This window comes from Chenopodium quinoa, unplaced genomic scaffold (assembly GCF_001683475.1).
Source record: "Chenopodium quinoa cultivar QQ74 unplaced genomic scaffold, ASM168347v1, whole genome shotgun sequence".
In the NCBI taxonomy this organism is placed as follows: Eukaryota; Viridiplantae; Streptophyta; class Magnoliopsida; order Caryophyllales; family Amaranthaceae; genus Chenopodium; species Chenopodium quinoa.
Genome location: NW_018742969.1, coordinates 1,201,160 through 1,223,137, shown reverse-complemented (window position 1 = coordinate 1,223,137; position 21,978 = coordinate 1,201,160). Strand labels below are relative to the sequence as shown.

Below are 21,978 nucleotides of genomic sequence, written 5' to 3'. Positions count from 1 at the left end.
AATTTATGCTTTGTGTAATTGTTTGTTTGATAATAACAACCAATTTTAAGATTGTTTTGATGATCATGTTATGTAACACGGCCTACCGTGTTGCTTACATTGTTGAACATCATCTTATGTAACACAGTTTACAATCACTGCCAGAAAAAGGAAGGATACATGGTGTAGAAGGTCACCTGAATCATCATTGAGGTTATAGTAGTATAATATATGTTGTGATTTTATAAATAGGTTGCAGCTTCTATTTAGGAGGGCTGACCTTGTGATGAACCAAGGTACCATCTGTAAATATTAGACATCAAGCCATGTATGCCATTTGAAGTGTTCAATATTAAAACCACTAGAGGGTGTTCATTATTTTACTCGTATTACCTAGGGAGAGTAGATAATAAATGAATGAGAATGAGAATGAGAATGAGAATGAGAATGAAAATAGATACCAAATGACATTTTTGCCATTAAGAAAAAGAAATTTTAACAAGGGTATTACAAAAATTGTTATTCCCTATATATTCCCACCCACTATCCAAACAAGATATTAACATATTTTTATGTATTCCCATCAATTAATTCCAAATCTCATTCCCACCTTTTAATCCCCAAACTCCCACTCCCACATTCCAAATGCCCCCGTTAATCAAAAAAATAATAATCGCCACGTCACATAAATTGCCAAAGAGCAAATGAAAACTATCCCAAAGCATATTTAATTCATTATCAATTTTAAACTCAAAAGAAGGGGTAGTATCTTGTTGAATTTTATGAAATAAATCCCCAATTCATTTGTGGATTATCACATTCACATATATGTAAGAAAATCTACAAAATGAGCCAACAATACTCATTTCATTTCAACAATAGAGCTTGAAAAACGCCCTACAAATGTTTCTTCAGTTTGGTGAATGCGCAGAAAACAAGTGTCCATTTCTCCAAGGCACGAAACCCATAAAAGCAGAGCACCTTCATCAAATTATTTCCTACTTATAACAAACTTGTGCCCTTCAAGCTACAAGATGCTTACTATGTTATCCAAATTCCTTTCCTATTTCTGTAATTTTGCAGGATCCCTCAAAATTTGTAGACCATTTCTTTTGTATATCCAAGTTCCTTGAGTATTCCACTTACCTGCAAAACAGGAAACCATTGCTATGAATCAATAATGATGACTTGAGTCAACACCAAATAGGAATACTGAAGTTGGTTATTGTAGAAAATTAGCAACACCATGCAGCAAGACCTTAGGCAGCTCAAGCATATACTGATTCCGCCCACAAAATAATAGGGCACAAATCCATATTAGGTCATCTCAAAGTAAAAATTCAATAGATGATACTTGTAGATAGTTATGGTGTAATTTCCAGCTTGTTAACACTAAAAATGCGCCCTATAAGTTCAGGATGGAGAGATTAGAAATCTAAACTAGGAGTCTAAGGCGAGTTTAGGTTCTGTAAATGTTAGACAATTAATGTAGCAACAGAAGTGTTTTTGATACTCCATACCTCTCCTTGTGAGTAATCTTTAGCCTTGTCACCAGATATACTTTGCATCATACCAGGAGGACCACATACCTGGATTTAAAAGAGCAGATGAAAGTCAAAAAATGAGAGAGAAAGGAATAAAGGCTTCAATTCACCTGCTGTAGATGGAAATTCAAAAACCAATGACTAGTAGTTGAAAGAGCTATCTTTATCTTACCATGATGAGAGTATCGTCCCCAGGACCAGGTAAGCCTTTTGTGACAACATCCTTTGAGACATAGCCTACTCCGCCTCTCCAGTCCTTTGATGGATTGTCAACAGTGTAGAATACCTAAATATTATTTCATTGAAACCTTCAGCATCCTGATTTGTCAAATTTGATGACAGAATTTGATCAGTAATCAAACAACAGTACCTTAAAATTAGGGTGGCTAGTGGCAAGTATGTCAAGCTTTTGCTTCAGTAAAATATCATCAGGAGAGACATTTGCATAGACCAGTGATACCTGTAAGATCAATTGATAGCTAATAACTATGAAAATCCAGATTCATAATAACATTGATGTTGGATTTTTTTTTTTTTTTTTTTTTTTGACAATATTATGAAATTATTAGCCCTTTTTTCAAATATTTCTTCGTACAAAGGAATGCTGAAACAAATTTTATACATAGTACCAAAGCAAAAGGTAGCTAACCTGAGTTTTATCATCTGGATTCTTCAGAATAGCCTCAACTACTTGAAGCATTGGAGTGACACCAGTCCCACCAGCAATCTGGACACCAATTGGGAGTATACGAAACATCATCCCACAGAATACTTTTAAACAAAGAGTTTACAACATTTAATTAAAAGTAAGGCAAAGTCCTGAGTCCTCTATCAGCAGGCGGCGTAGGTAATTTGATAGAATTTTCCAAGGAAACAATGACACTGACCAAAAACATGATCTTGCATAACTATATGACCCCCCCCCCCTCGCTTCCTGCGATGGCCAATTCATTTAAGACTTTCAACATAAGTATTATAAAATGAAGGAAGAAGGACAAGAGGCTCAATACTGGAGAGTTCACAGCAACCATGACCCACCGACACTAGTGAAAACCCAAGTCTCGATTGGTTCGCAGTAGTACTGACTGAAGATGTAGATAATGAGGCTATCTTCACAACAAGGACCACCACCCAAACTTTTAAGTGTTAGTACTCAGGCAAATCATCAGTTATATACAAATCGAGTTTCCAATTGGTTCAACATTCAGACGATGCCATAGGCAAAGGGCAAAGCTACCACCACCATGATAATGCCAAAGTTAATAAAATGGTAATATTACTCTCATTTGTCAGATCTAACAAATTCTCAAATACACTTAGCATGAAAGTTCCAAGCCGGTGTGTTTCTTACCATGCCGATGTGTTTCTTCATGTTGGGAGTATACCTGAGCTTCTCAATGGGTCTGCACAAGAATTCAAATAAGCAAACTTGATCAATAACTGCACTGAAATCCTAAACAACACTAATAAAATGGTGGAGCAGCTTACCCTTTGACTTCTACAACATCACCAGGTTTGAGTTTTGCAAAATGCTGACTCATTTTACCTTCTGGATATATCTGTATTTGAACAAACAGAGTGGTTAGCTAACAACTAAATAATAAAATGAGGAAACAAGTCTACGATAGAAGTTGACAGACCTTGATCATTAAATCAAAGTACCCTTTGGAATCAGGATCGGAAATGGGAGTGTACCTGAAAACAATTCGCAAAAAAATCAGGAATACAAAGTCGTAGACCCCCCCAAAAAAAAAACATCCATTCAACCTTTAAGTAAGACAGAGAAATACGACATTCCATCGAATGACATGTTTTCACTGATCATTGGTTTGATAGCCATGTTTAAAAAACCTCTAACATAGAAAAACTAGACTTGTCATGGACAGGAATTCAGATATAGTTTTCATGAATTATACCAAAATGTGAACCTGAAAAGACAGAAGCACAGGATATCTGCAATTTCCAGGTGGTGCTACCAAACAATTACACTATTAAACATGTACCCAACAGAGGAATTCCCTCAGTGGAAAAGAAAGTCGAGCAAATTTATGCATGCAACACTACCACACTATGGGATCATACTATTATAGAGAATCTATAACGGGTAAAACTTTCCAGAGCTTCTTGCACAGAAGGGCCTTAACGTTATAGTACTGCAACAATGTGGAAAGTGTGCTAACATGCTGCAATTGATTATAGTAGTACCAGAGTTGTAGATGAAGCCTCCTTCCAATCTCTGTTCACTACTTAAAACTAAAGACACCAACTTTGAGAACTCTCTAACGGAAAAAGGCTTCCACATCTCAATTTATATAATTTGTTCCAGTAAGCGAAAACTATCACAAAAAGATTACAGTAGAGAAGATAGCAATCCTAATTATATGTTTGATTTAATCTTAGATTTAGGATGCTCAACCTGCATGACAATGTGGTGTTTATGACCCAACAAGCAGATGAAGATTTACAATAGAAGTGTTGGTATGTGTTATTATCCTTTGAATTATTACCAAGACAAAGAAAGATAACTAGTGGTGCTACAAGAAAACAAGTTTTACATATCCAATATTTCTATAAGTGAGGATACATATATTTACAAAAAGAGACTAATTAAGTTCAAGTACATGTCAATGGGTACACAGAATGTAAGTGCAAGCTGTAGTTGGATGTATAGCTAGACAAACAAATTAATAAAGCAGTTTCTGAATTATGATGATTCATCTGTGTCATACTAGACTATATATTTCTATTAGACACAAAGGCAGAAGAGATAATGGAAGAAGAAATCATAATAATCATGTTTTGCTCAAGAAGAAACTTACGGTCGAACGACATATTTCGTTTTCCCTTCATCATTTTTCCCTGTGGGAGCTCTACACAAAGAAGCATGATTGTTAAGAATATAAGTGCGTAGATTTAAAAGGTATCACAAGGCAAGAAAAAACTTATTCTAAAATGCTACAACCTGGAGGCAATACAGGTCATTGAGTAGATCATACATTTAGGAATAGAAAATGTACCTTGTGAGGAGGCAAGAAGCAATGTGAAGACCTAACTCGGCTTCAGGATCAAATGAGAACCTACAATTTCAGAACACCAATTATATGACTTTACAACTGTATCAGATGTCAAAAGGCCATAAGAATTTTCCTCTAATATTAATTCTCAAGCACCATTAATGTGTCAAAGTCACATCTTTGAAAGATTCAGAAGAAAATTATATAGCAGCCTCATTACAAGAAATTATTCAACACTTTTAATAAATCAAAAGAATCAAAAGCAAAAGAAACTTTAACATGCATTAAACAGGAGTATAACCTGTAGAGCTTAGTATTATGGCTGACAGTTGCACTCTCCTGCAGTTTGAACTCAAGCCACTTATCTGGATTCAGTGCTGGAAATTACACAAGTTTTCAGTCAAAGATATATACAGCTAGGAGAAAAATCATTGTTAAAATAAATAAATAAATAATCATCAATCAAGGTTGGGTTATGGGATTAAGGCTTTGATTGATTGATTGATCAATTAAGGTTTTGAGACTTATCATGTAAGCCAAGATCAGATTGACGGCACTGACCACTTGCTTGCCTCTATATATGATGAATTAAAAACATCCTTTCCACCTTTTCAAAAATTCAAAAAAATAAAAAAAATAAAATCCTTTCAACGTTCTCCTCTCTCTGTAAGAAGAAGGGGTAGACAGTGGGGCAGATAAAAGAGTTGAACAAGGCAAGAAACCTTAAATGAAAACAGTGAATAATAGGAAGGGGAGGTGGAAAGAAATACCAAAAGTATTTATAGCCATTTAAGTTACTAAATTGAGTATATAAAAACTTGTTGAGTAATTTGTACATTCTTTCACCGTAAACAATCAATGATCTAACATGATTACATGAAGAGAAAATAAATTCATAGTGTAGCAGAGGCTGAGAATCACACTAATTAAGCAATGGTAAAAAGAAAACTCACCTACTTTCTTCTGTGTTTCTTCATTGATTGAATCCAGATGAGCCTGCAAAGACATAATGGTAGAGCTGTAAAATCTAATTTGTGACTTGGCCACAAAACATAAAAAAGAAAAAAGAAAAAATTCAAATCTTATTTATATTGGTTCTCAAAACTAGCATACTGAATGTGCAAAATGAAATAAGTAACCTATTCGAACGTATACACCACAGAATTTGACATGATGAACAAAAAGCTTCACATCAAAAGCCCTAAATACAACCAAAGAAATGAAAGGCTAGCAAAATTGGTCGTAGAGAATCATCCAAGTACGGTCCCAATCAAAGGGGTTAGACAACAACATAAGCATGGATAATCGAAATTCAGTATCTGACTATCTACTACTTATAGGATTCACTCCACAAATCCCTCAAATTAATCCAAAATTATCGAGCCACAACCCATTTCGACAGCAATAAAAAAAATACACCCAGATGCTCCCAACAAATTATCCAAAATCCAAATTGGAACCTAACACACCATAGATAACAGTTCCATCATCACTAATCAATTAAGTATCAATGAATATTAATCTATAAAACCAACATACCATTACCATACATTCATACAATCATACCACTATCACAGCAAAACAAATTAATCAGCAATATCAAATTCAAAGAAGCTGCAATTGCAAACAACAATGATACCTACAACCAATTTGATGAACAGCCTACCTACCAACAATTATTGACCCATTAATCCATTTCGACTTAAAATGATAATAATCATAAAATTACCATTCAAAACCAAATACGAGTATCAGAGATTAAAAACCTCCCTCATTCGATCAAAGAAAAACAAAGTAATATACCAAAAGAAAATCATCAAAAAATAAGAAGCATTACAAGCGTTGAGAAATTGAAGGAAAACCCAGATGAAATAAAGCCGAAAATTTACCAAATTTGGGGAAGAAGTGAGGTAATAAAGTGAGATTCCTCCAGAAATTGAAGCGGCAACTACTCCAAAAGGGTTACGAGAGGTGTAAGAATTGGAGTTTTGATAGCCCTTAAATGCATTGGATAATGCAACTGGAGCTGATTTTGCTAATCTTCTGAAGAACAATGTCATTTTCTCAGATCACAAATTCACAGAGAAGAGTAAAACAAGGGTTTAAGAGCTCAAATTTGGAGAAGACGACAAAGTCGAGAAAGAAGAAGAAAAGAATCTACTACTCCAATAAGGAGAGTGAGAGTGTTACGTGGAAGGTCTAGATGATTTTTTTTTTTTTTTTTTTTTGATGGAATGGTATGGTAAGAATTTTTTCTTTTGATCTTAAAAAAAAAAAAAAAAAAAAAAAATCTTTTGAGGTTAACCTGAACATATTATATTTTAAAAATGGTATAGAGTTTATGAAAGAATAATTACAAGAAGTCAACAACCAAATGTACTTACCTGGGAAGTCTAATGACATCTATTATTTTATTGAGGTTATCCGATTGATTGTTCAATTAGTTTCTTGAAGAGTTAGGTGATTCTTGCCAATTATCAAAACATTGAAAGATTTTATGGACAATTTCGATCATGTTAGACATTATTCAATTCACAACGGTTCCAATTTATAAAGGACAACGTTGAAAACAAGCAAATGGTGATATTCTAAGTGAATTTTACGGGTCTCATTAGCCATAGCAAGGTAGAAGCCACGGTGGAGAATAAAAGGCCTCTACTCTACCATACTCCTAGATTTCAAATGGATGTAACAAGAAATCCGTTTTGGAGCCACGAATAGTGACTTGCATAGCTACAAATAAACATTGGTTATTTGGTTGTGTAAGAAAAGTTGGTTGACTACGAAAATAAGGATAAAGGGAAGAGTCACGACTTAATTTGTATCTATAAGTTAACTTTTTATTTAGACACACTTGTTTATAAGTTCACTTTAAATAAATAAATAAATAAAACAATGCTGAAGTGCAATGCATGAAAAAATATATTTTTGAATTAAATAAAGTATAACCAAATTTAGTTAGGAATTTAACTACTTATACTTGTATAATGGATATTAGAGCAATTGAATGTTAATAAGCTATCACTTTAAGGCTCCTCACAAAGTTACATAGTCTAGAATTATACATTAGGCCTTTGAGAGAAGGAAAAGGATAAGACTTCACCCTCAATAATAACCGAAGTATATATAGCTTAATAAAGAAACACAACTCAAAATTAAACTTCTAAATTTTGTGGAGGGTACTTGTGTCCAAAAGTAAGGCAACAACATCAAGTGAACTAAGGAGAATCTTACAGTAGTTGGCTGAACCTAAGTACTAATGTACAGGATTAATATCATTAGGAAACCAAGAACTCTATATCATCTAAATTTCTCGTGTATCTTTTGCAGATTTTGCCCATCTTACAGCTGATCTTGCCAAAGCATCCATCGGATCAATGCATTTCTTAGCAAGGGGATCATCATGTGGTAACAGACATTGCAGTTCATGGGAGGCAAGGATCACAATGTTAACAGATTTCACCAGAAGGAGCTGAATCGCGATTCTTAACAGGTTAAGAGCTCCCTTCATGTCTTTCCGCTTCAAGGAGTTTATAGCCGGGTATATGGCATGCTCCATGGTTGATTTATCTGGCAACACCACCTCAAACCCCTGTATCAATTGTCAGAATTCAGAAGTCAATAGCATTATAGCAACATTGTAGACTGCTAATAAAAGTCAAGAATTAAGATAGTAGACAGAATTCTCAGGAACGTTCATTTTTGTGTTTAGCACAATGAATGGATCCTACTCACACCAAAATCAGAACATCAATCAAAAGCACAACGCTTCTGTCAATGGAGAAGTCTAAGGGTTGATGTACATAGCTAACTCATAGACCGGTCAAAATTTGATCCATCAGGAATGCTGATCAAAGGAAACTTGGCTTTAAATCTTGAAAACCAATGAGAAAGTTTGAAAAATCACTTCAAACAACAAGAAAGCAAAAAATTGCACCTGACTTAGGGAAACACAATCAAATTTTTGTGAAAACGTCAAAAACTCGTTAAGGGTTGGTACAAAAACACTTCAAACTTGATAAATTAGGTTGACAGAACTAAAAACCTGGTGTTTGACATGCCTGCTTACACTGGCTACTGGATAAACAAAATATATCAGTAAGTTTAACTGAATGTCTTGCTACTTTGTGAAAACTTTTTGCATGAAGTAGCAGAAACCTTGCTAAAACCTTCAATCTAGTCTGAAATACTAAGCTATAAATCTCGTTCAACTTGGTCTAAGATGGACAAGTATTTTTGTTTTCCATCTTTTGCACAAGCCTGATGAAGACAAAAGAGGCTAAGTTCTTTTTCAGGACTCAAAAGAATAACACTCCACTACAAAATCTGACTTGAGAGAAATTCAACAGCAGATACATAAAAATTTTTGCCGCACTAAATAAAATCAATACATTGATATACCAAAAATAATATAATTATACCTGGTCCTGTAGTTTTTCCTGGTAAAATCCTGCCATTAGGGTAGCATCAGTTGCTATAACTCCAACTTTGACACCGCTTCCAGCTTCTAGAGGCCTAAATCTTGCTTCCTTGAGTTCTAAAGCAACACACTCGGCCATATGAAGAAAAGGCTGCTTACTCCCTAGTGATATTTCTCCATACCAAGCATGTGAAATATGGCAAGGCATGACAATGCATCGTGCTCCCCCTTCTTCAAGGAACAACCTCTTACCTCTCAGATTCTCAACCATTCTAACTTGGTCTAATCCAGAAGGTGGTCTACCATCATTGGTGTTAGAAATGTACTCACGGCTTGAAGGAGATGTTGGATCACTGCAGACAATGAAAGGGACAGTGTCGTATTTATCTCTTGAGCTCCATAGCACAAACTTCTCAAGAAAGATCAATGTGGTAAGAACAGACACACCTCCAATGATTCCAACAGTATTTTCTTGGCTGTAACTGGGAGAAGCACTTGAGGAACTGTTACAATTCTGAGGTTCTGATGTAATTTTCTTGTTTTGATCAGTTTTTATAGGAAGAGAAGAGAACTGCAGGGAAACCAAAGATGAAGAAGGAAGTGATCTTATCATGCACAGCTTGTTTTTATTTTTATTTACGTCATTCACTACATTCAAGGGATAACTCGGGGGAGCAAATGAAAATCCCATGCCTACTCCAAGTCCAAGTACAGCATCAGGTATACATATACGGAGTACATAAAATATCAATCACTAATGATAATGATTTTTGTCTGCAGAGTGCAGCCACATAAAAAAACAGAACACTTTTCTCCTACAGATTAAAAACACAGAAAAATAAAAGAAAAGGCAAGATTTAAAAATAAGAGTAATTACAGAGCCATGAAATAACATACAGAATTAAGACGCATGAGGCAGGTTTATACTCTCCCAAAGTTTTGGGGGCTTTATTGACATTGGAAGGTTGTATAGGAAATTAGGAATCTAAATTATTGCCCTTTTGTACTATCACTGAGCAAGGGCCTACAAACTTCAATGCTTGGTTTTATGTATCAAACAATCAACGAGACAAAATAGACCAGCAGAAAAAAAAAAAAACTCTATGATTTTTATTGAATCTTTTTTGGAATCGTAAATAGTCAGAAGAACAATTGCGTTAGAAAAAAAACACACACACACACAAGGCATGGCTTAAAAGATTAAGCAGTAACCCTGCAGTAAAAGAGAAGCATAAGAAAGAAAATTACACATGCACTCACACAGCGACACGGATGTACATAGTTTTACTCTTTCATTGCTACCTGGACCACATGGACTCCAAGTTAGAATGGAAACCTTACTAGTGAACAAGGACAAACTCCAAGTCTCCAATGAATAGATGTAGTTAGCAAAAATTCTATATCAATTAATAAGTACCGAATAATCAAAAATTGCTGCTCTTTTAATCTTCAAGGTTCCAAAAATGACTCCTATTAAGTCCCTACGACCTGTAAATACCCCGTCATGTATAGTGGCGGACCTAGAAATTTGTCAATGGGGGGACAATTTCGATAATTCAACTAACATCAACCTATTTAAAAAAATTAAAACGGGTACACAATACAAGTAATTTGGGTTTGGTTGGGAAATAGAAATAAGGGAGTAGTCGAGTGGTATGGTTGAAATAAAACACCCCCCAAAAAAAGGAGTGATGTTACAAGGGGGATTCGAATGCCATATTATCTTGTGATGTTAATTTCTTAACAAACATTTGCCGAAGATGTTTGCTGCAGTCCATGACTCGTGGTTGCGTAGGTGGTGGTTCGTGCCTCGTGGTTGGGAAATAGAAATAATGGAGTAGTCGAGTGGTTTGGTTAAAATAAAGGAATTTTATATTTTTATTACCTCTAAAAAACAGCATAATTGTTTTTACCACCTCCATAAAAAAAAAGTTTTATTTTATCACCACATAAAAAAAATGAAAATTGAGTTTTACCACCAATCACCGCCAACTAACGGATTCTGTCCATAAATTCGTTAGTAGGGCCTATCATGTCCACGTGTCACCATATTATTGGGTTTCGTTTTTTTTATTTATTAATTTATATATTTCCGTTAGTTGGCGGTGATTGGTGGTAACAGCCAATTTTTTTTTTATGTGGTCGTAAAATAAAACTTTTTTTTATGGAGGTGGTAATACCAAATTTTTCGTTTTCGAGGGTGGTAAAAGTCAAAATAACTTAAAATAAAACACTAAAAAATAAAAAATGAATGATGTTACAAGGGGGATTCGAACCCTAATCTAGGTAAACCTAAAATTGGGCCCCCTGACTATTTTTAGCCCACTACCAACTTAGCTAAGGCAAACAATTTGTTTATTCTTACACTCAATTTTATATAACTATTTTTCCAATTTTATTTTTTTTTCTAAATTTTTTTTCCTCTGTTTTTTTTTCCCGAAAGTGGGTGACAAGGGTCCCCCCTTGTTCCTTCATGGGTTCGCCCCTGGTCATGTACTAAACATACAGTAGTTATAATTTGGGCAAGCGCCAAGCACAGAGTGTTACTGTGTTGGTTACAGTACGGTCATTACAATTTACAACCACGGTATCATCCCCCCTCCCCCCCAGCACACAAAAAAACTCTGTAGTCATCATGTTACTATCTACTTTTCTAGAAAAATAGGTAATTGGTATATACCTAACCAAATTTTCTGGAAAAACATTTGATAGATGCCTTGATAGAGACACCAGAATTGGGGGGTCCAAAGTTTTATTGGTATGTGACAGTTCAGTGAACGGCAGAAATAACTCAACTAAGATGTAAATTGTTTTAGTATGAATTATTGAGACAGTTTCTTATCGTTGAGGGCATGTGACAGCAGCCAAGTTGATATTGGAATGCTCTAGTGACAAATTCCATCACTATAATATCGACTTGCGCAGTACACTGTAAATTTTGTCTAATCCTCGATCAACAAGTCATTGTGTAAACCGTAACGACTGCTATTAGCAGTTGAATGATAGATGGTTAAATCATTAATCCGTGGATTGAGAGTGATTTGTTTTCCTATCAGACATGATTACAATTTCTTTCCTAGTCAATTTGTAACATATTTCAGTACGTAACAGCCTCGATTATGCAGCAACAGGGTACGGACTTAATGTTGCTGCAACAACAGACCAGATTTAGGTAGTTTAAATGAGTCTATTCACCCACCATGAGGACTTTTCATTTTCTTATATGTAGCCGCACTCAAACTTATGAAATAGAACTAGGCACATACAGACATACTCCTCCTGGATATTAATAACATCAGCACTTTATTTTTTTCATCTATCTCAATATAATGCTCACACTATATTCTCAACGAAAGCCAATTGCAACTGTTAATACTAAAAACAGATACTTCAGACTTCAGAGGAACATATGACTTGACTGGAGTTCCAAAGACACTAATTTCCCTACCATTATAAGAGTTGTCCAATGCCCTGTTTTCTAGGTTAACAAAGTAAAACCTAAGCATATTCGCACAAGAGGGAGTATAGGGGAGGGTTGCATGACAGAAAGAAACATGTACTCCGTAGTAAGTTATTGATGACAAGAACTTTTCACTACAATGTCCTCAATTACTTTCAGGGTTACACAAGGTGCTGAGACCCAATAACCCCATATGTGTTCCCAAGAGTAAGGACACCAATGTGCCAAGGTATATTTGGCTCAAGTCTGTAATCAGTATTTAATTGCTGTAATCAGAAATCTATCACTGAGGCGAGAGACAGACACACTGTGGGAGTGCACCCACCTGATCTCAGACTGGTATTGAGAGCTCATGGGGTCATGGACTCATGGGATAAACAGAAGAAGAAATTATGGAAGGGGGGCGGGGGACTGGGGACTATTTGATCATACTCCCTTCATTCTTTTTTGTTCTACTCACTTGCATTTTGCACGGTCTCCAACACACATGTTTGACCCATAATATCTTTAATTACGCACAAGCGTATGAAAAATTAGATATTTGGATCCTACAAATTGTAATGATTCCAACAAGATGTCACGTGAGTAGAATAAAAAAGAACGAAGGTAGTGGTATTGCGTAAAAATCATTATAGATATACGTCACAGGCAAAGAATATTTGTTTCTGATGAAATAAGAATAATCACAATAAGCTACAAATTAAAAATAAATTAGGAGAGGAAAAGAAGTTAGCAGCTACAGATTTGAAAGAGAACTATTAGGCTCTTTAAGTGCACTGTTAGAACTGCTTACTGGTGCCCCTTGAAAGACCCAAGTAGATATGAGGTGGTGGGCGATTGCAAAAGGCCCGGGAATAAACATGGACGCAAGCTCTCCGCTTTCAGTGTTGAAGTCCGAGGAGAGGTTCTGACTCTGCGTGACCCCCTTGCAAATCTGCTCCACCTTGGCAGCAGCTGTTTTTTGTGCCTTCTCGTATTCAGCAAATGTAAGAGCTCTCTTGACATCTTCTCTGCTATGCCACTGGGCATCTAAACAACCGCATACATACATTAGAGACGTAAAATAGATCAGATATAAGCTGATATTCACAATCCATTAATCAAGTATAGAACAGTTAATTGTAAGTTCTTACCTAAGTAATACTTCCTCTATTTCTCAATACATAAATCGTTGACTTTCATGATTACCAATGAAAACTTTGACTCTTGATAACTAATTTTGTTAAAAAAATAAATAAATAAATAAAGTCAATATATTAAAATTATACTGAGGTTAACCCAACAACAATTATAATAGTTACATTTATTTTTACTTATTAGTAATAAAATGAGGTCCCATAAGTAGTCTAAAAAGTCATCAAGTAATGAAGGAAGTATTGAGATCAAACTACTTTGAGTTTCATGTCCAAATGAGTAAGGCAAAAGAAAGATAATACAATAAATAGGAGAAAATGTGGCAAACCATACCTTCCAATTCATCCTTATCCACAGTTATTTCAAGAGATTTCGCATAAGCAAAGAAGCCTACCATCAACTGGCAGGGCATGCTGCTTGGCCCAACTGGAAAAGGTCAAAAGTTAAAGTTTGTTAAGCTGAGACAAGAAACTGATTGCAGAAATTTATCTGCTATGATCATTACAGTATGACAACATAAAAAAATAGTTAAATAGGAGATGACTTTTACTCAGACATCAGCTCCAAAAGAACTTACCAGGCCACGGCTGAGAGCTATGATAGACAACTTCTCCTACTTCAATCCCAGTTTCCTCCCATGTTTCTCTTCTCACTGCTTCTTCCAAACTCTCTCCGGGCTAAGACAAATGTAATTAATTAACATATATTTTAGGTACAGAGTAACTGAAGCAGAAAGCACAAAGGAGAGGAGAAGAAAATGATTCTTATAATGTCACACATCGCAAAATTGGAGGCACAAATGAGCTATGGAGTCATCATATTTCTGCAGAGTACTAACCTCTAAAAAAACCAGCTAAACAACTCCACATTCTAGGTACGAATCTCGACTGTCTGCTTAAAAGTGCACGGTCATTTTCCTTGTCGATCACGAGCATAATGACTACCTGGTAACAGGACACACAACAGGAAGAATTTAATTCCATTTGTTCAAACACTGCTTCTGCATTGCATAAAAAATGAGAGACTGGCATCATCATACTGGATCAACACGAGGATATATCCTCTTTTTGCACAGTTCATTTGAGCACTGCACTCTTTTACCAGCTTCCCTTGGAATTGTTTTACTTCCACACTGACCGCAAAATCGAGATGTTCCATGCCATTCAAGCAATGCTCTAGCCTAACAAACACCAGACGCAGAAAATATAAGACCATAGTTAGACGGAAATTGAACAAGAGAACAAATTAAGAGGCTAGAGAATCAAGACAGCTGTTTAGAACTGAAATGTTGAATTCACCAGTACTGGATAAATGATTTTTAGCTTATGCACTGAATTAGAATGAGGAACAATATCAAATAGAAAGAGCTAAAGAACTAGATTCGTCAGCAGTCACACAAAGTAACTGGACATATATTTTGGCAAAGCAAGGCTGTATAACTGCCACTATGATAGAAACTCAAGCACGTTTGAAAGGAACAAACTTGGTCATTGAATGTTTAGATAACAGATTCAATCCCAAGTTCCCAACCCCATAGTAAAACGGAGTTGAGGAAGATAGCCTTGCATATCTATTTACTTTAAGTCTACATATTTACAATTTCTTGTTTAAATGTGAAGTTAAAGAACTGAATATAGCTAACAGTTTTAATCTACATACATATTACATCTTCCCACATAATACTCATGAAATTAATACTTCCCAATATGAGATGTCATTAAATAGAAACCAAGAGTCATCTCCAGCTTCAAGATTCAAAATGAACAATACAAATGCTTCATTCATGTTTCTCTGTCATTCATGTGTTCCATTCACCACAATCATGTATACCAAACCCACCTATTGTACCAGCATGAATAAAATTTCACATTTTTAAGCTCCTCTTCTTTAACAATCATTAACATTCCTGGCACATATCAAACATATTTCTTCCATCTCCAATAATAAGAAGGAAAATAAGAAGACGCTCAATCACAACTACATCTACCAGTCTACCACCAAGAATAGATCTTCAACCTCATTAAAGAATACATCTTTGCACATTCATAATTGAGTCAAAATTAAACAGATACAACCACATTACTAATTCATGAGCTAATTCTGATACCTAAAGAAGCTATTTTGTTCTTAGCAAAGCAATCAGAACCTACAAATACTGACCTTCGAAATTCTAACTACTTTTCACCTCTATTCAATCATTCCCTTATATACTACGTATAAGACATCCTCACACTTACACCAAGGTCACCAACTAACAAAACCTAACACCAACACAATTTTGCATTGCATTCTCAAATAAACCTTCTTAGCCATCTACATCACAATTTTCAATAAGATCACGTCGAGACAATTATCATTGCCATATAAAACAACTCACAAGAAGGTGACGGTGGGACGAGCCAATTATTTGTCACTTCTATTGGTATTAAGTATCATCTCAAAGTGTCACCTAGCTATAAATGATGGTAATCAATTTGAAACACAAAGGCACAATCAAATATAATCTAACCAAACTAGCAGAAATATCAAAGAAAGAATAATCATCAATGTAATATAAGCAGAAAGAGAATACATACATGACCAGCAACAGCTAAATCAGCCATAGCACGAGAATCAGACCAATCAGTAGCCACCATTAAAGTCCTAAGCTCAACAAAAGAGAAATACTTCTTCCCCAATTCATCCACCAATTTATCATCTTCCGAAACATCAATTGCCCAATAAACAGAATCTTCCTCTGATTTTGAACCCAGATAAACCAACGAATCTCCCTCAAATCTAACCGAAGAATCAGCCAATAAACCCTTACAATCACCCAAACTAAGCCAACCCAGATGCCAATTTGGGGAAGAACCCTGAGAACCCGCCAAAGGGCGCCCTTTTCTGAAAGGCAATACCTTAAAATTAAGGGCAATGACGTCATGGGTATTCCCTAAAAGGTGAGATTTAAGAGCTTCAAGGGCTGAATTAGGGGAAAAAGGGTCATTTGATTTGGGGGTTTTGGCTTTAATGGGGTTGCCTGCGAATGCGTGGGATTGAAGATTGATGGAAGACATGGTTGAGAAGCGGAGGAGAGAGAGTGGAGAGGTAAGTTTAAGGAAGAGAGATGCAGTGGTTGTTGTGGAAGAGAGAAGCAGGGGCATTGGTGGTGGTGCTCTGGTTCATTTGCGGTGGTTTTTAGGGAGGATGAGAGGTGATGATGATCAAGGTTAGGGGATGCAATGTTTACGTGTTGCGTCCATGTTTTGTGATTTTTGTGTGGATATCGAAATGTACATGTCATGTCTTCTCTTCTTTTTATTGATTAATAATTCATCATATACATTTGAGTTTTCACCAGCTCTCTGACCAATGGCATAGTGGCATTTTTGTAAATTTATGCGATTCTATGATTAAATCGAATCAGGAATAATCGATCTACTTTATATATACTCAAACAAACGCACTCAGGTTACGTGGCGTAGGTCCGAGCAATTGGGAGCAGCCTGCTGATGTGTCTTCTCCGTCACCTTCTCTCTCGTCTTCTTTTCCAGTTGACACATCAGAAAACTCAGGTTACGTGGCGGATTCATCTTCTTCGGCTTTTGAGTTCCTTCCTGATCTTGATATCCAAACTGATAATGCTGTTAATGACAACACTCCGAGGGAACCTGATTTTTCTGCCTTGGATCAAGACTCCTCTGCTTCGGATACAGCGGTTCCAATGGATTGTTCTCCACCATTTTCCCCTCCGACTTTGGATGTGGTGGTCAACTCTCCTCCCAAGAGTTCAGGTTGTCAGTCTTTGCGCAAGATGGGAGACAAATTGCGGTCCTGCTCTCCTCTTAAGTTGCGTAGAAGTGGTGAACGATTGTGGGATTGGGTCAAGCAACATGGGCCTCGTAAAAGGGCCGGCGGACAGCTTTCACCTTCTGCTCCTCCTATCCCCGATGTCATCAACCTCTTTCGGATTCCACTTGTCTTTCCTGCTTTCTTCCATACAAGAAGCGTAAAGCAAATATTGGCTCTTCTTCTCATGTTTCTTCTGAGGGATCGGTGACTTCCTGGGAAAAGTCACCCGACTCGGGATGAAAGTGGCTCTTTGGAATTCTAGGGGCTTAGGTCAAGCGGACTCCCCTAAAATTCCTTACATTTCTACTCTAGTCCGCTCTCATGGTTTAGATATGGTCTGTCTTTTGGAAACTATGATTTCTGTAGATAAAGTTGCTCAAAAGCTAGCCTCTTTGCCTTTTTTGGTTTGTTGTGGTATTGATGCTGTAGGTTTAAGTGGTGGGTTGTTTATATGCTGGTTTTCTCCATTAGGAGTAGTTCCTGTTTATAGTTCTCAGAATGTATATTTATGTAAATTAGTTCAAGGAGATGAAATAAAATATGTGATGTTTGTGTATGGCTCGCCTCATGTTGCTAATCGCTTGGATATTTGGTACTTGATTAGTAATATTTTGGAGTCCATTCCAAATGTAGTTATTATTGGGGATTTTAATCAAGTTGAATATAGTTCGGATAAACTTGGAGGGAATTTTTCTATTCCAGGCCAATTGGATTTTATGAACTGGCGTCTTGGTTTGAATTTAATAGATGTCCCTTTCACTGGTCCTCGTTATACCTGGACTAATAACAGATTGGATTCAGATCCTATTTTTGAACGTTTAGATCGAGCTTATGGTTCTTCTACTTGGTTTCTAAACTATCCAGACACCAATCTTATTCACCAACCTATTTTATTTTCGGACCACGCAGCTATCATTTTGTCTGATACGGCGAATCCTGATCCGATTAAGCGTCCTTATAGGATAGAAAATTGGTGTTTGTCTGCTGTAGAGGTTCATCACATCATCACTTCCGTACTCTCCTTGTTCTTTCCGGGTTCTCCTATGTATGCTCTCTCTCGGAAACTTTCAGTTTCTAGAGATCGTCTTCTAGCTTGGTGTATTTCACATAAAAAAGTCTGGGGTATAAATTGGAAACAGTTAGTCTTTGATGTTGAGCAAGCTTCTCATTCTCTTTGTTCCCGAAGTGATCGTTACTTATTTCTTTCCACTAAAAATGAGAAGATAGCTGAGGCACAAGCAGCATATATTTTCTGGCAGCAGCGCGCTAAACTCAAGTGGGACGCGTTAGGAGATTCTCACTCCCGTCTTCTGTTTTCCTCAGTCCAGTCTCGAAAGCGTCGGAATAAGATCTTAGGGCTTAGGGACTCTTCTGGTTGTTGGCATAGTGACAATGCGACTATAGCCTCCATCACTCTAGACTTTTATAAAGATCTTTACTCTCCTTCTAAGACTTCTCCTACTTTTGATTCAGATTGGTAGGATAGTCTTCAGTTGCCTTCTCTTTCCACTGCGCAACAGGAATTTTTTATGGCTCCCTTTTCTTCTGAGGATATTCGCAATGCTATTTTTAGCATTGATGGTAGTAAGTCTCCTGGTCCTGATGGTTTCCCTTCGTCTTTTTTCAAGATTTTATGGGATTCTGTAGGACCTTCAGTGGTGGTGGCGGTTCAGTATTTTTTTGCTCATGGTTACATGCTAAAGGATTGGAACCGTACCTTCTTAGCTTTACTTCCAAAAGTGGATAACCCAGAGTCTATTTCCCAGTTCCGTCCTATTGGTCTGTGTAATGTCATCTACAAATGTGTAGCAAAATGTCTTACAGCTCGGCTTCGATTGGTGTTACCCAGCTTGGTAGCAGATTTCCAAAATGCCTTTGTTCCAGGTCGTCTTCTCTCGGATAATGCTTTAATTGCACACAAGGTGCTGTCTTTTATGAACAAATTCAAGGCTACTAAGCGGTTCTATGCTGCGATTAAGTTGGATATGAATAAAGCTTATGATAGGGTAAATTGGGACTTTCTGTTCCGGCTTCTTCAAGCTTATGGGTTTCCCTCTTACTGGATCCACATTATTCGTCAGTGTGTCTCTACGGTATCTTATCAGGTGTTAGTGAATGGGAATCCTCTTCCTGCTTTTCAGCCTTGTTGCGGTCTTCGATAAGGGGATCCTCTGTCTTCCTATTTGTTTGTTCTATGCATGGAAATACTGTCAGCTATGCTTCGAAAAGCTGAAAAGGACTCTCTCTTTACAGGAATTCGCATTTCTCGTGGTGCTCCTTCGATCTCCCACCTGTTTTTTGCAAATGATTCTCTCCTATTTTTGCAAGTTACTCCTGAGGCTTGTGACAATCTTGCTGCTCTTTTGTCGGAATTTTGTTCGTTGTCTGGTCAGGTTATTAATCTTCAGAAATCCTTTGTGAAATTCAGTCCTAATATTCCATGGGACTATCGGGAATATCTAGCCAGAAGTTTGCAACTCCAGAGTAAACCTTCCTTGGGTTCATACTTGGGTTTTCCCGTTGAATTAGGGCGGAGCAAGGTGGCAGAGTTTGGGTTCTTGATTGATAAAGTGGTTCATCGTCTATCGGCCTTTGCTTCTTTAGGTCTATCTGCGGCTGCTAAATTGGTCATCATTAACTCGGTTTTGGTCGCCTCGTTCAATCATATTTTGTCTGTATTCCGAGTTCCCTCGTCAATTTGCTCTAAGGTGGATAATCTTTTAGCCCGGTTTTGGTGGAAGTCGGATCCTCACTCAAAGGGTTTAGCTTTACGCTCGAAGTCCCTTTTGCATTTACCAAGAGGAATGGGTGGTCTCAGTATTCGTCGTCTCGAGTCCTTCAATTCTGTTTTGTTGGCTCGTCAATGTTGGCGTATTCATCACCACCCTCAGCTCCTCATTTCTAAGCTCTTGTCGGCCAAATATCCTTCTTTTCACCTTTCAAGTCCTAGGAGGATCTCGGGTGCTTCGTGGGGCTGTCAAGGTTTGGTTCATGGGTTGTCAGTCTTATCAGAAGGGGTTGCCTGGAAGGTTGGTTCGGGAACTCAAGTTCGCATTCTTCAAGACTCTTGGGTTCCAGGAGAGCCCGTTTTGTTTCGTGATAATTGTGAGACGCCTTTTCCGTCTCACGTTTCTTCTATCATTAATCTGCGTTCTTATGCGTGGGATACCTCTTTGGTTCATCAGTTATTCGACTCGTCTACAGCTCATCGTATCTTGGCTCAGGAACGACCGAGTAGGCCGATGGACGACTTTGTTTATTGGAACTACTCGAAAGATGGGACTTTTTCCACTAAATCGGCTTATGCCATGCTGCTTGGGCGTCTTACCGTTTCACATGGCTCTTCTGACATCCCGTCTTCTTGGTGGCAGAAGTATTGGGGTTTACCCCTTCTACCTAAGTTGCATTGTTTCGGTTGGAAGTTACTTCACAATGCTTTGCCTCTGGGTAGTATCTTGCGGCTTCGGGGGATTCCTGTTGACTCCACTTGTGTTTTCTGTTTGCAAGATCAAGAGACTCAAGATCATCTTTTCCTAGACTGTCCCTTTATCTCTAATCTTTGGTCCACTGCTCCCAATATTTCGTCACTTATTGTTTGTCGGGATTACCCCTTTTCCATTTGGGTCATGGAATTGGTGACAAATTTGCGTCATTCTAAGTCTTGGGAAACATTGGTTAGCTTGTTTTCCTTCTTTTGGTCCATTTGGATTGCGCGCAATCATAAGGTGTTTCGTCAGGCTGTTATTTCTCCAGCTCTTGTTCTTCATTTTATGCAAGACTGGGTCACTCGTAGTTCTGCGGCTCAGGATTTCAGGGGTTCCTTCCATGCTTCCAGAATTTTTTCGGGTCCTAGATGTGGGTCTACGTCTACTTCTTCGCTTAGTTATCTTCACGGGGATTCTTTGTCTTTTGATGCTCTTTGCTTGGTGTTTGACGGAGCTTTTGATTCTCGGGACTTTTCAGCTTGGGCTGGTTGGATCTTTCGGCACTTGGACTCAGATAGGGTTATTGGCGGAGGGGCGAGGGCTTTTCTTGCGTCTTCGGCGCTTCATTCTGAATTGCAGACTTGTCTTTGGGCTCTTAAAGTTGTTTCTCATCGTGGGTTTGATAAGCTGGTTCTTTACACTGATTGTTCAAACTTGGTCACTTATCTTCGTGCTAAAGACAATTGGGATATTTCTTGTATTTGGCTACTTCAGGAAATAAGGAATCTGCTTGGTGGTTTTAATTCCTGTGCTATTCGGAAAGTCCCTCGGCGGTGGGTTGCTCCGGCTCATTGGTTGGCTCTTCAGGCTCGTCAGCGTCGGTTATTACTGTGGTCTTTTTAGGTTTCTAGTTTTAGTTTTGTTTCTTTGTTTTTTTCTTTCTTTCTTTCTTAGTTCGTCTTGTCAAAAAAAAAAAAAAACAAACGCACTCGAATTATATTTTGACACATGTCGCTCTATGATTAAAATTTTCCCGTATTTTCCACCCAAATATATTAACTAAATCAAAGATTTACAAAGTTTCATATGTGGCTGGCCACACCGTGTGGCCAACCACAATTTTTTTTTAATTCTTTCTCTCTCCTCTCTATTCTCTTTCTCTCTCCTCTTT

The 21,978-nt window shown here is 37.2% G+C and overlaps 5 protein-coding genes across 5 annotated transcripts; 2 read left to right on the top strand and 3 right to left on the bottom strand.

Annotated features, from left to right (window-relative positions):
- Positions 1 to 684: 684 nt before the first annotated feature.
- Positions 685 to 6,744, bottom strand: LOC110729150 (NADH-cytochrome b5 reductase-like protein). Its single transcript, XM_021908872.1, has 13 exons — positions 6,427 to 6,744; positions 5,491 to 5,533; positions 4,839 to 4,914; positions 4,541 to 4,600; positions 4,343 to 4,393; positions 3,164 to 3,218; positions 3,012 to 3,082; positions 2,875 to 2,926; positions 2,173 to 2,250; positions 1,894 to 1,983; positions 1,696 to 1,809; positions 1,500 to 1,568; positions 685 to 1,125 (listed from the first exon to the last, which is right to left on the bottom strand). Exons 1-13 carry the CDS (start codon positions 6,595 to 6,597, stop codon positions 1,069 to 1,071), a joined length of 987 nt encoding a protein of 328 aa, XP_021764564.1. The 5' UTR covers positions 6,598 to 6,744; the 3' UTR covers positions 685 to 1,068.
- A 796-nt stretch (positions 6,745 to 7,540) lies between these two features.
- On the bottom strand, positions 7,541 to 10,102 carry LOC110729148 (aspartate racemase-like). The gene is made up of 2 exons (XM_021908870.1): positions 8,959 to 10,102; positions 7,541 to 8,129 (listed from the first exon to the last, which is right to left on the bottom strand). Exons 1-2 carry the CDS (start codon positions 9,646 to 9,648, stop codon positions 7,842 to 7,844), a joined length of 978 nt encoding a protein of 325 aa, XP_021764562.1. The 5' UTR covers positions 9,649 to 10,102; the 3' UTR covers positions 7,541 to 7,841.
- A 2,957-nt stretch (positions 10,103 to 13,059) lies between these two features.
- On the bottom strand, positions 13,060 to 16,856 carry LOC110729149 (nudix hydrolase 19, chloroplastic). The gene is made up of 6 exons (XM_021908871.1): positions 16,128 to 16,856; positions 14,591 to 14,731; positions 14,393 to 14,495; positions 14,129 to 14,230; positions 13,885 to 13,977; positions 13,060 to 13,446 (listed from the first exon to the last, which is right to left on the bottom strand). Exons 1-6 carry the CDS (start codon positions 16,692 to 16,694, stop codon positions 13,154 to 13,156), a joined length of 1,299 nt encoding a protein of 432 aa, XP_021764563.1. The 5' UTR covers positions 16,695 to 16,856; the 3' UTR covers positions 13,060 to 13,153.
- An 858-nt stretch (positions 16,857 to 17,714) lies between these two features.
- LOC110729177 lies at positions 17,715 to 18,863 on the top strand. Its single transcript, XM_021908898.1, has one exon. The coding sequence runs from the start codon at positions 17,715 to 17,717 to the stop codon at positions 18,861 to 18,863; it is 1,149 nt and encodes a 382-aa protein (XP_021764590.1).
- Positions 18,864 to 19,580: 717 nt separating this feature from the next.
- Positions 19,581 to 21,710, top strand: LOC110729176. The gene has a single exon (XM_021908897.1). It carries the CDS (start codon positions 19,581 to 19,583, stop codon positions 21,708 to 21,710), a length of 2,130 nt encoding a protein of 709 aa, XP_021764589.1.
- The last annotated feature ends 268 nt before the right edge of the window (positions 21,711 to 21,978 follow it).